Below are 14,257 nucleotides of genomic sequence, written 5' to 3'. Positions count from 1 at the left end.
CAATGTTACTTACAGACAATGAGCATCAGGCTGTAAAGAATCGTCACGCTCTATTTAGGGCGTCTCAGAATAATTATGGCGTGATTTTTAGCTATTAGTTTTTACGGCGTCCGGTATTCACCAACTTAACGAAAAGTCGCCTTCAAGCATTCTGTGTTGTGAGAATTTCCCGCCATAATGATTTTGCAACGCGCGCGAAAATTTCGAGTTTTGCTGGAATTTTATTTGAGATATACAAGAGAAACGTGCTAATTTTATTCATGAGTGAGAGTGTAAACCGCTGCATGTCGCGGGCGCGTTCACGCAGATCGAACAGAGCCGATGAAATAGTCTACTGATGCCCATATATGGGCACCGTAGACAAAAAGCAAAGCAAAATAAAAAATACCGCAATAGCTTCAACAATCAGCCGATGCTGATTGTTTGGTATTCTGCTAAGTTGACAAAATATCGGCTGAATTCACCTGCGCCAGAGTCGGACAGACACAGAAATGGGTTCTTAGCCTCTGACATAACGACGTCGGTATTTTATGACCAAACGAGCCAAATATTTCTAGTGGTTTCTCTTCTTGTCATTGGCTGTGGAGAATGCGCATCCGCATGCGCGGATCATTTTCTTGATCGCAAGGACGGAGTCTGCAATGACGTCATCTTTTGATCGATAATGGTGGATCCGACACACCAGGTATGTTTCTAAGGTTAAATTTTATTGTTTCAAATCCCCTTAATGTCCTTTAGCATATATAAAGACGTTAGACAAGAGCTAAAACGGACAATTTTCTTTATTTCTTTGCCTGTTTTTTTGTCTACGGGTATTCCTGCTGTATCAAACACTACCTTTAACGGTTGGATTATTTTTAAGTTTATCTACATTTAAGAGTCTTTCCTTATCACCATTGTTTTTAAAAATGTCGTTTATATTCGGTTTGAGTGAAAAAATTTGAAGTAGACCATTCAAAGTGATTTTAGATAAGTTAGTAAAAGAGTTGTAGTTTTGATAAGGATGAACATGTTTTTTTTCTTCCTGTGACAGGTGGCACGCGAATGGACTCACAAACTTGTCAAAATTTTACGGTTGACTAATAAGACGAACATAGCAAAAGACCAGATTTTATTCTTTAACTTTTCTGTGATCTTCTAAGTGTGAGAATCAATAATGATAATAAGAATAATTGCAAATGTAACAAGAGTCTAACAAACTAATGTTTAGAGGGGGAACAGTCCAGAGATAAATTTAAATTCTTGCTTTGATTGATTTTGTGTCCACATTATTCTCGGGGAACTAGGGATTCGCGAATTCGCGATCCAGAAACGAGCGGGCAGGGAAAGGTACAGAAATAATGAAAAGACGTATTTCCTTTCAATATCTAATCCCTCCCATTGCTTCCCCGAGGGCCGCGACCCCTGGGAATCCGAGGAGTTCTCAGCAGAATGTTGCATATCGATCGTGGTTGTTTTTCGAAATAGTCTAAGGAAGCCCGGGCTCGTGCGCGAGAAATCTGTATTTAATATAAACCGCTCGCTAGTGTCCAGACATTTTTTTTTTCAAGATGGCGGCCAGCAAAAAGGAGTAGACATGAATTTGAAAAATTCGATTTTTTTTTCAAGAAATGGCGCTTGCTTTTGAAACGTTTTACTAGAAATTTTCCTTGCGCGAATTTTCCTCAGAGGGAATTTTGTCGACGATCCGTTAGATATCAAATTGTTAGTCACCAAATAATATGATATGCTGCATCAATTTGTCATATACACGTCTTATATATTAAGTTCTTTCGTTCAAATTTGCCACGATCATTGATAAGAGCGCTTTATATAGCTGGTAGCAAGTGCAAACCCATTTTAGTAGGGCGGTGACTTCGCACTCTTTTTATACACTTTTAGTAGAAACTCCAAACCTGGAACATATGTCCCTTTGGTCAGAAGTAAATAAATTTTCTAGGGGATGCAAAAAATCTGAGGGGGAGGGAGGGGCCTGTCACCCCCCTCCCCCCCCCCAAGAAAAAAATACAGTGTCAAGTCTTGTTTCTCTACTAAAAGCTGAACAAAACAGCCCCTTTTTTGGGGGGTGGGGGGGGGGTAAGCCACCCCAATATTTCGCCTTCCTTGGACTGCTTACTAACTTGCGAACAATAGGCACTGCCCGGCTTACTGCCTGTTCTCACACTATACTACAAATACCACTCCCTCATCCGATATACTACCATCCGATATACCATTCCCCAATCCACCTAACGCTCGAAAACGTCAGTGCAACTACTCTAGCAGGCGTTTAACATACCCTTTCTAGTTTTGCTACCGCTTGTCTGTAGTCTTTCTAGTTCTAGCATCGGTCCCACTTGGTGTCTCTCTATATGAGAAGCGGACCACCAAATAAACAATTACCCGCAACAGGCCTTATTGTCGAATCTGTTGTATCGCGACCCGAGTTTTCAAAACCACGATTTGTTTTGTTTTTCTGTTTCGTCAGTAAAACCATTCTAAGCCAATCAGTCTCGCTTTGTGCACTTCCTTGGCTATCCTCTGGACAAAAACCAGACAGTGTAGCGACAGAAAGCCAGGCAACTGCAATAGGTGAGAGATGGCAAGAATCTGATTGGCTTAGAGTAATTTGACTGGCGGAACAGAAAATCCCAAAAGAAAACAAAAAAAATCGATGTTTCGAAAATACGGAGTCGCGACTCGGATTCGACAGTAATCTTGTTGTTAATCACACTGAGGGAATTTCTTTGTGTATAATTCCTTTGTTACTCATCACACTGAGTTTAACTTTTATATTCTTCAGACTGAGGCAGCGAAAGTGTGACGTATAATGAAGGTCAAGGTGATCATCGCTTTGCTGTTTGCCCTCTGCGCGGGAATTACTCACGCGGAAGGTAAATAACACCCAAATAACTCAAAACTGATCTTCAGGTAAGACACTGATCCGAATTTTTCATATTTTGTTTCTAATGCCTTAAAACGATCAGTTCAAATGCATAACACAGCGGCCACCTTTAACTGGCCTGTTGAGGCAACATTTGTAATAGTTTGCCCATCAGTAATAATATCGTGCCATTTTGTAATACGGTTCTGCCATCGCAGTGGGAGCTAGGCAGCTAAATAGAGGCACCACTGCAAAACGTTCTACGCAAGTCGGGTACCGAGTCTTTTATGCCTAAAAGCTTTCTGTCCCGTTTCTACTCTTTACAGTGACCTGGCCGTCCGGTACCTATGGCCTTCCGATGCCTGTGTCCGGTTGCCCTGACGACGAGACGGTGAGCTGGAAAAAAGGTTGGACATACCACGATACAGAAGATGACAACAATCAGAACCAACGTTCAGAGGTGTACCACATGCCCGGGAACTTCTCCAAGCATGGAATCCAGCAGAAGTTTTGCATCAAAGACACACCTAAAGGTGGCAGCGAGTTCTGGCCTGAGGGGAAGTACTGTATATATAAGAAAGGTGAGGCGAAGACGTGTAGAGTTAGGGGAAGTACTGTATATATAAGAAAGGTGAGGTGAAGACATATGTAGATCTAGGGGAAGTACTGTATATATAAGAAAGGTGAGGCGAAGACATATGTAGAGCTAGGGGAAGTACTGTATATATAATAAAGGTGAGGCGAAGACATGTGTAGAGCTAGGGGAAGTACTGTATATATAAGAAAGGTGAGGTGAAGACATGTGTAGAGCTAGGGGAAGTACTGTATATATAAGAAAGGTGAGGCGAAGACATATGTAGAGCTAGGGGAAGTACTGTATATATAAGAAAGGTGAGGCGAAGACATGTGTAGAGCTAGGGGAAGTACTGTATATATAAGAAAGGTGAGGCGAAGACATGTGTAGAGCTAGGGGAAGTACTGTATATATAAGAAAGGTGAGGCAAAGACATGTGTAGAGCTAGGGGAAGTACTGTATATATAAGAAAGGTGAGGCGAAGACATGTGTAGAGCTAGGGGAAGTACTGTATATATAAGAAAGGTGAGGCGAAGACATGTGTAGAGCTAGGGGAAGTACTGTTTATATAAGAAAGGTGAGGTGAAGACATATGTAGAGCTAGGGGAAGTACTGTATATATATGAAAGGTGAGGCAGAGACATGTGTAGAGCTAGGGGAAGTACTGTATATATAAGAAAGGTGAGGCGAAGACATGTGTAGAGCTAGGGGAAGTACTGTATATATAAGAAAGGTGAGGTGAAGACATATGTAGAGCTAGGGGAAGTGCTGTATATATAAGAAAGGTGAGGCGAAGACATGTGTAGAGCTAGGGGAAGTGCTGTATATATAAGAAAGGTGAGGCGAAGACATGTGTAGAGCTAGGGGAAGTACTGTTTATATAAGAAAGGTGAGGTGAAGACATATGTAGAGCTAGGGGAAGTGCTGTATATATAAGAAAGGTGAGGTGAAGACATATGTAGAGCTAGGGGAAGTGCTGTATATATAAGAAAGGTGAGGTGAAGACATATGTAGAGCTAGGGGAAGTACTGTATATATAAGAAAGGTGAGGTGAAGACATATGTAGAGCTAGGGGAAGTGCTGTATATATAAGAAAGGTGAGGCAAAGACATGTGTAGAGCTAGGGGAAGTACTGTATATATAAGAAAGGTGAGGCGAAGACATGTGTAGAGCTAGGGGAAGTACTGTATATATAAGAAAGGTGAGGCGAAGACATGTGTAGAGCTAGGGGAAGTACTGTATATATAAGAAAGGTGAGGCGAAGACATGTGTAGAGCTAGGGGAAGTGCTGTATATATAAGAAAGGTGAGGCGAAGACATATGTAGAGCTAGGGGAAGTACTGTATATACAAGAAAGGTAAGGCGAAGACATGTGTAGAGCTAGGGGAAGTACTGTATATATAAGAAAGGTGAGGCAAAGACATGTGTAGAGCTAGGGGAAGTACTGTATATATAAGAAAGGTGAGGCGAAGACATGTGTAGAGCTAGGGGAAGTACTGTATATATAATAAAGGTGAGGCGAAGACATGTGTAGAGCTAGGGGAAGTACTGTATATATAATAAAGGTGAGGCGAAGACATGTGTAGAGCTAGGGGAAGTACTGTATATATAAGAAAGGTGAGGCGAAGACATGTGTAGAGCTAGGGGAAGTACTGTATATATAAGAAAGGTGAGGCGAAGACATGTGTAGAGCTAGGGGAAGTACTGTATATATATAAGAAAGGTGAGGCGAAGACATGTGTAGAGCTAGGGGAAGTACTGTATATATAAGAAAGGTGAGGCAAAGACATGTGTAGAGCTAGGGGAAGTACTGTATATATAAGAAAGGTGAGGCAAAGACATGTGTAGAGCTAGGGGAAGTACTGTATATATAAGAAAGGTGAGGCGAAGACATGTGTAGAGCTAGGGGAAGTACTGTATATATAAGAAAGGTGAGGCGAAGACATGTGTAGAGCTAGGGGAAGTACTGTATATATAAGAAAGGTGAGGCGAAGACATGTGTAGAGCTAGGGGAAGTACTGTATATATAAGAAAGGTGAGGCGAAGACATGTGTAGAGCTAGGGGAAGTACTGTATATATAAGAAAGGTGAGGTGAAGACATATGTAGAGCTAGGTGAAGTACTGTATATATAAGAAAGGTGAGGCGAAGACATATGTAGAGCTAGGTGAAGTACTGTATATATAAGAAAGGTGAGGCGAAGACATATGTAGAGCTAGGGGAAGTACTGTATATATAAGAAAGGTGAGGTGAAGACATGTGTAGAGCTAGGGGAAGTACTGTATGTATAAGAAAGGTGAGGCGAAGACATGTGTAGAGCTAGGGGAAGTACTGTATATATAAGAAAGGTGAGGCGAAGACATGTGTAGAGCTAGGGGAAGTGCTGTATATATAAGAAAGGTGAGGCGAAGACATGTGTAGAGCTAGGGGAAGTGCTGTATGTATAAGAAAAGTGAGGTGAAGACATATGTAGAGCTAGGGGAAGTGCTGTATATATATTTTATTTAAAGAGACGATGACTTTTGTAGAGCAAGGGGAATTACTGCATGATATCTGGCCACACAAGGTTCGGCCGTTATGTCTTGAGGTCTGTCCGTCCGTTTAAAAATGTGTTACTTTGCTTTTTAAGTTAATAGTAACCATAGTTTCTATGCAGGGCCGTATCAGGGGGTGGGGCATTGGGGGCACGTGCCCCCTCGCCCAAATATTAAAAAAACTGAGATGAATGATAATATATGTTTGATTGAAGTCACGCGCCATAGGAATTTAAGCCCTGTGCAAACGGACCCAGCATTTTTTTTTTACGAAACAAGCAATGCTGGCGTTGTTCGTACATTATGCTTGAATCTGTTTGAGTTTGTCAATATTTCTTTTGTCGATAACATTGCTGTTTGCTAGGACCTTAAAGAATGTCGATCATCTTCTCCTTTATTATTGTTTATAGTTGAAAATACACTTATGAAATTCATCCACGATTGAAAAATGATACTCTTAATGATATTTGATTAAAAGTTTCTCAGTTACTTGCTTGAATTAGTCGATGGAAATGGATGCTTTTGGGACTTGGCATTGAGCTAGATCATAAAATGGCGGCGTGATTGGTCTTCTTTTTGTCTAAACTATTTTGCAGGTGTTTGCCCAGCTAATATGAAGGACGGTTACGTTCGCTGGGACGACGAGCAATCTGAGATTGACTTGAATGATAAGCACCAGGGAGACCTTCCAGACGGAGTTTACGACAAGAGTCACACCACTATTAACTACTGCTGCAGTACAAAAGGCAATGTGAATAATCCCATTCAGCTACCGGCGCTAAAACCCTTTTATCTGCTTACCTACGGCTCTGCACAATGCCAAAAGGTAAGGAAGAAATATCACTGTTATTGTGGGAAATAATTAAACAGAAATTATTTGGAATACGCATGGCACAATCTTTGAGCGAAGCCATAGATCTCTCTGCCTAGAAGAAGAGCCGAGGTCTTTGCCCGTCTTAGTTAAAACACTTGATACGTCTACAAAGCCACCCCTTTTTCTAGCCGCAAAAATACAATTCAACTTAACCTTGTGTGGATTTATTTCCCTTATTCCACCACGCAAACACAGACAACCTAGTAATTCAGTTCTCTTGTCATACCACCTAGTAATGTCGTCTGTAGATTTCTAGTCATACCACCTAGTCATTCTACAGGTCGTCTGCAGTTTTCTAGTCATACCACCAAGTTATTCTACAGGTTGTCTGTAGTTATTCTAGACATACCACCTAGTCATTCTACAGGTCGTCTGTAGTTTTTCTAGTCATACCACCAAGTTATTCTACAAGTCGTCTGTAGTTTTTTTTTCTAGTCATACCACATAGTAATTCTACAGCTTTTCTGTAGTTTTTCTAGTCATACCACTTAGTGATTTTACATGTCGTCTGTAGTTTCTCTGGTCATACCACCTAGTAATTCTACAGGTCGTCTGTAGTTTTTATAGCCATACCACCTACTAATTCCACAGGTCGTCTGTAGTTTTTCTAGTGATACCACCTAGTAATTCTACAGCTTTTCTGTAGTTTTTCTATTCATACCACTTAGCATAAGCTAGATCACTCTGGTACGTAGCCAATTCCGACAATAAACGTCCCGTGGAGATACTGCAAAGGCAAAAAAATCATTTTTTACTCTTTCGGGGATGGTCAGATTTCTATCAGAAAACTCATTAAATCCTCCCCCCCCCCTCCGGAAAAAAATTAGGTCCACTTTTTCGGATTTCGCAAATCCTGGGTACGGGCCTGCGTCTGCGGTCGCCTATTGTTTTTCTAGCCATACCACCTAGTAATTCCACAGGTCGTCTGTAGTTTTTATAGCCATACCACCTAGTAATTCTACAGGTCGTCTGTAGTTTTTATAGTCATACCACCTAGTAATTCCACAGGTCGTCTGTAGTTTTTCTAGTCATACCACCTAGTAATTCCACAGGTCGTCTGTAGTTTTTCTAGCCATACCACCTAGTAATTCCACAGGTCGTCTGTAGTTTTTCTAGCCATACCACCAAGTAATTCCACAGGTCGTCTGTAGTTTTTATAGTCATACCACCTAGTAATTCCACAGGCCGTCTATTGTTTTTCTAGTCATACCACCTAGTAATTCTACAGGCCGTCTGTAGTTTTTCTAGCCATACCACCTAGTAGTTCTACAGGCCGTCTATTGTTTTTTCTAGCCATACCACCTAGTAATTCTACAGGCCGTCTATTGTTTTTCTAGCCATACCACCTAGTAATTCTACAGGCCGTCTATTGTTTTTCTAGTCATACCACCTAGTAATTCTATAGGCCGTCTATTGTTTTTCTAGCCATACCACCTAGTAATTCCACAGGCCGTCTATTGTTTTTTCTAGCCATACCACCTAGTAATTCCACAGGCCGTCTATTTTTTTTCTAGTCATACCACCTAGTAATTCTACAGGCCGTCTATTGTTTTTCTAGTCATACCACCTAGTAATTCTACAGGCCGTCTATTGTTTTTCTAGCCATACCACCTAGTAATTCCACAGGTCGTCTGTAGTTTTTCTAATCATACCACCTAGTAATTCCACAGGTCGTCTGAAGTTTTTATAGCCATACCACCTAGTAATTCTACAGGCCGTCTATTGTTTTTCTAGCCATACCACCAAGTAATTCCACAGGTCGTCTGTAGTTTTTATAGTCATACCACCTAGTAATTCCACAGGCCGTCTATTGTTTTTCTAGTCATACCACCTACTAATTCCACAGGCCGTCTATTTTTTTTCTAGTCATACCACCTAGTAATTCTACAGGCCGTCTATTGTTTTTCTAGTCATACCACCTAGTAATTCTACAGGCCGTCTATTGTTTTTCTAGCCATACCACCAAGTAATTCCACAGGTCGTCTGTAGTTTTTATAGTCATACCACCTAGTAATTCCACAGGCCGTCTATTGTTTTTTCTAGCCATACCACCTAGTAATTCTACAGGCCGTCTATTGTTTTTCTAGTCATACCACCTAGTAATTCTACAGGCCGTCTATTGTTTTTCTAGCCATACCACCAAGTAATTCCACAGGTCGTCTGTAGTTTTTATAGTCATACCACCTAGTAATTCCACAGGCCGTCTATTGTTTTTTCTAGCCATACCACCTAGTAATTCCACAGGCCGTCTATTTTTTTTTCTAGTCATACCACCTAGTAATTCTACAGGCCGTCTATTGTTTTTCTAGTCATACCACCTAGTAATTCCACAGGTCGTCTGTAGTTTCTCTGGTCATACCACCTAGTAATTCTACAGGCCGTCTATTGTTTTTCTAGTCATACCACCTAGTAATTCCACAGGTCGTCTGTAGTTTTTCTAATCATACCATTGTTAATGTGGAAGCACGGGCTGTCTGTGTCTTAGCACTGTATATCATATCATGTTATAAATTGTTATATCGCATTGTTATAAATTTCCTCTGTGAACTTTACTAGCTCTTGTAAAAAGGTCTTGGCTTGATTCAAAATTTCTAAATATTTCTTGCGGGATCCTATATACCCCCCAGACAGCGACCATGCCCTCTGAAACGAAGTCAATCAGCGAATTCAACACTTCTCATGCATTTTCTTTGTCTTGTTTTGGTCAACCGATAGTTCAGCACATATCTACTTGGTCTGATTGTATATAAACACGGCAAAATATTGGTCTTATTTGGCATAGTTCTCTTAACCAACAAAAAGAACGCTTTAAAATTATGCTGAAATATGAAAAGGAAATTACCTTGTATATTAAAGGAACGTTGCTATATTTTTCGTCGAAGTACGGATGTGATACTAAAAATGAAGTAGAACGGAATCCCGTGTGTCTTATACCCTGTCATCCACGAGTGTCTGATTGCAAAACAACATGGCATGTGTTGGGGCTGTTTGTTCTAGTTGCCAGCCAAAATATTCCACGCAGAATCTCACCTAAAAATACACACAGAGGATGAAGAACCAGATTAAATATGCCAAAACTTTGTACTCAGGTGTCTGGTACTAAAGTGACGAGCGAGTTTATCAAGTTCGATGATGACGATGAAGGGAATACAGATTATGCAGACGGGGCCCATCCGTATGGACCAAGCGAGGACCCCTTCAACCTGAAAATCTACTACTGCTATTATGAACCAGGTACCGTGCATACCCGTAGCCAGGGGGGATGGGGATATCAATCAATGGCTCGATTTTATAAATGGTCTAAAAGAGCCTGGGGCGAGCGTGCGGGAGACCTGTGATATTTTTAAACGTTAGGGACTACGCTCCATTTCCAAGATAGCTGCCAGCAAAATCGTAGAAAACACAAATTCCTGTTTCACATGGAAATTCTCGACTTACCAAGCTCTAGAGCGATAAAAAAAGCAAAAAAAAAAAAAAAAATGATTGAAGCGGACACCCAAATACGAAATGAAATGCCGTGGGGGCAATCAGCTTCCCCACATTCTGGTACTATATAGGTGTCACGGCGTATCCTAGGATCAGGCTATTTTTAGACGCGCGGATGATCCAATCAGATTCGACCTTTGTGTTGACATTTTGGCTGAGCTCAACTGCACGCGCAGTCTCAGAGAAAAAGCTATGTTTCTATCTTCGGTACTTTGACTTTTGTTGCTCTCTTCTTTGACATGAATCCAACCGTACCTACGACTTTGAAATCTAGCTTCAATTCTTTTGGTAGACAAACAAAACCGACGGATGATGGATAAAAAAATATTCTTCCTAACTGCAATTTGCGCGTGCAGCCTTAAGTCACTCGCGTGCGCGGCCAACGTCAAAGTAGCTGATTGGCCCGTTTGTGTGCGCGCGTCTAAAAATAGCCTGGAACGCCGTGACACATATAATACAGATGATTGCCCCTATTTATGAGCCCCTGGTAATGCCTGATAAGGAAATGACCTAGGAATGATCATTGGTCTAGGAAAGGAATGAGCTAGAAAAACAAACAGTTTTTTAAAACAAGATTAATGACTGATAAGGCGACGTCGAAGAAGAAGAAGATGATGATGATGACGGAAGTTGATTATAATTGATGATGCTGGTGATAGAAGCTTACTACATGACGATGGTAGTAGTGTTGATGTTCATGATGGTTATGACGATGACGGTTTCTTCTACGACAATGAGGAAGGTTATGAGGTATATTATGATGATAAAAAAATATCACTAATAAAAGCAAGGGCGGCGGAATGGCCTCAAAAGTGTGTGTGTGTGGGGGGGGGGGGGGGGAAGTGAACCCCACGGGAGGGGGGAATTGTGACTTTCGAAGGGGAGTGGGTACCTTGGTATGACTTAGAGTACAGATAAAATATATAGCCATTTATCAAGAAATCGAATTATACATGTAACGAGCAAGGAGACAAGCGCTCTCCCTGCCTCCTCCCTCTTCCCCTCCCCTGATAACGATAAGATGATATCCGTACCACTTGTCGTTCGCTCTCTATAATCCCTACGCGCGATCTTCACAGGTCAAGAGAGCGAGGATGACATCGGAACCGGAAAAGACGTCAAAAGCAAGGTGTGAAAGCCACCCATTTACGACTATATACGACGATATACGGCGACAGCGTATTACACAATTTTTCAACTCTTATTGCAGTCTAAAATGTCTAAAAATGCTGCAACCGACGTTTCGATGGCACAAGTAATTTTATAATCAATAATGGTAAAACCACCCCTGATAAGAGGGATAATTCCTTTAAGTACTTAGCAAGTGACGAAAAAAATTAAATGCGAGTTTTAAGATTTCAAGCGACTTGGAGAATGCTTATTTTTGTTAGTTTCCGGGACACGAATTAACCTAGGGCGCTTGTTCAATCCTAGATCATTCCTCTCTTCCCCAGGTCCCCACGGGCAAGTCTTCCTCTGGGTTTGCTGTTGCGATCGGGTGCGGTGTGGCGGGTGCCATCGTGGGCACCGCGTCAATTGCGTTCGCCACGAAAAGGATCCTCGCACACAAGGCCCGAGCTGTGTACGATGCTGTGGACCCCCAGCCCGATGGACCTTGATGGACCTAAGGGGACCTCAAGTTACCAAATACGACCTCGAGGTACCAAACGGTCCCAATTATAGGTTGACAATAAAATCAAAATATCATAACATGGTCCGTTCTAGGTAGGGTGTTGGTCGCTGATCGGAGCCAGGAAGTGATTATGTTTTAAGGACCGGATTGATTCGACACCTAAGGGGACACATTCTTTGAAAAGACAATGGACATATTGCCGATCATATGATCGTAGACAAGCTGCAGTTACACAAACTGCTTCTTCTGTATAATATACCCACGGTTTTGGTATTGTAATATAACGTTTAGATTGTGAAGATGCAACTAGAATAGGCCATAAGATATACGACGAAGCACCCGTTCTTTATAGCGCGCGGAGAAAAATATTAATTCTCACTAAACGTAAGAGCAAGCTAAAGAGAGCGCAACAGTGCGTCCTAATAAAAGCAGCTTTAAAAATGAGTGCGCCATTATTGTCGTCACACCGCCACCGTTCGTAATATTAAATGACTAAATGTATATGAATAAGCCTTAGTTCAAATGCCGCTCGTTTCATGTGCCGTTCCGAACGGAAAAATGCATACATATGTTTTATTTTGATTGCATTTGGATGGGCTTATCCAAGATGACTTTGGACTCAAGTAAATTAGCTAGAAGTTATCCATACGCATCTATGTCATATCCATGAATCAAAAATTAACTATACTATTCATTATTGTGAAATGATATCCTGTTTGATATTTCAGTTGAAATAAATTTGTAAATATCTGGTATAAAAAGGTGGTTTTTATGTTTCACTGCGTTTTTGTTATTGCAGCGTCATAAAGCGGTGAATTAGGGGTGCTCCCTTCAACCCCTAATGCCTCCCCCCCCTCCTCCTTCATCTCAGCTCAGAAACATCCCCTTGAAATTATTTTGCCGGGTTTTAGAAGAAATGATTTATGGACTAAAACACAGTGGCACCTAGCGGCCACGTTTTCAGCAACCACCCATTATCTAGCGGTCACTATACAAAAGCTCTGAAATATTTGCCGTTCACGGTGCAGTATTACTGACTGATGCTTTAGCCCGCGTGACGCTATGACGATTAAATAGATTAAAGGACCTACACATACGCGTCAGATTTTATGGGCTATACTTATGCCACGGGTAACCCAGGCGCCCGTTTCTCGAAACTCCCGAGAATTCTCGGGCCCGAAAACTTTATTTTGCATTTTTGCTCAAAATTTCGCATGTTTTCCTTTTGGAGAACCGCTTTCATGTTTTAGAACAGTTTAAACTTCCTTTTGGTTCGTATTCCAAATGATTACGCTCAGTAGGGCTATTTTCTAAGTTTTGCTGAAGCCAAAAAAGTTACTCGAAAAGTCTCGGGGGTGACTGCGAGGTCCCGAGAACTTTCTTATTTAAGCCATGTGAATTCCGGGCCCGAGAAGTTAGGGAAAGATCAAAATCTATAAAAAGAACCATCCTTCACATGAATCTTTGTGGTAAAATACGATTTTCGACGATATTTCAACACATTTAGATGCCATAAATTTTTAGGATTACCAGCTTTTCAACTTTAAGAAATAAAATAAAACGTTTTCGGACCCGGGAATTCTCGGGTGTTTCGAGAAACGAGCCCCAGGTACTGGTTTAGAAGCTTGTTTAGAGGTAAATCTTGTTAATTAATCTTATTTTTCTTATTAATTTTCGATTCAAGGATTGGGGGTGTTTTTCTAACATAATAATGAGAACCATTCCCCTACCACTATTCTCTAGTAGGGGAAATGTTCTCATTTCTTTGTTAGAAAAACATTCCTTATCCGTGAATCGGAAATTAATAAGACTGAACCGAGATGTTTTCTAAGTTTAAGGCAATTTTTTGGCAACATTTTACAAAAAACGCTACACTACATCCACAAGTTTCACCTCTGAACAAGCTTCTAAACTATTGCCTGGGCTGGCTTAATGCATTGTAGCCTTCCTGTAGGCTTTGATAGTTTTTCCGGCACGAAAATCCCGAAAACATGGGGAGGATTTCTTCCCCCTCCCCCTGCGGAGCGCATTATCCAAGCTGGCGGCCATGTTATGCGAACTCCGTGTTTTCGGGGTTTCGGTACAGTACTGTACCGGAAAAACTATCAAAGCCTACAGGTACGCTACCTACCTGTAGACTTTGATAGATTTTCCTGCACGAAGACCCGAAGCTCGCAGATACCGCCGCCATATAATCCAAAACGGCGGCATCGTGCCTTACCCTCCTCCAGCGCTTTGCGACCGCGATGCCCTAGGCACTAACGTGGTCACGTGATACACAGGGTATTGAATGG

At 41.4% G+C, this 14,257-nt stretch overlaps 1 protein-coding gene across 2 annotated transcripts; it reads left to right on the top strand.

Annotated features, from left to right (window-relative positions):
- Window positions 1–538: 538 nt before the first annotated feature.
- Window positions 539–12,718, top strand: LOC5504984. Of its 2 annotated transcripts, XM_048722823.1 has the most exons (8): window positions 539–685; window positions 2,783–2,873; window positions 3,190–3,444; window positions 6,567–6,796; window positions 9,934–10,078; window positions 11,410–11,459; window positions 11,785–11,990; window positions 12,056–12,718. In XM_048722823.1, exons 2-7 carry the CDS (start codon window positions 2,810–2,812, stop codon window positions 11,947–11,949), a joined length of 909 nt encoding a protein of 302 aa, XP_048578780.1. In that variant the 5' UTR covers window positions 539–685; window positions 2,783–2,809; the 3' UTR covers window positions 11,950–11,990; window positions 12,056–12,718. The 2 variants fall into 2 exon arrangements, with proteins under 2 accessions (XP_048578780.1, XP_032229245.1); XM_032373354.2 differs by having other exon boundaries at window positions 540–685; window positions 11,785–12,718.
- Window positions 12,719–14,257: the final 1,539 nt, after the last annotated feature.

Source organism: Nematostella vectensis, chromosome 15 (genome assembly GCF_932526225.1).
Source record: "Nematostella vectensis chromosome 15, jaNemVect1.1, whole genome shotgun sequence".
Taxonomy (NCBI): domain Eukaryota; kingdom Metazoa; phylum Cnidaria; class Anthozoa; order Actiniaria; family Edwardsiidae; genus Nematostella; species Nematostella vectensis.
This window is presented reverse-complemented; position numbering and strand designations above follow the sequence as displayed.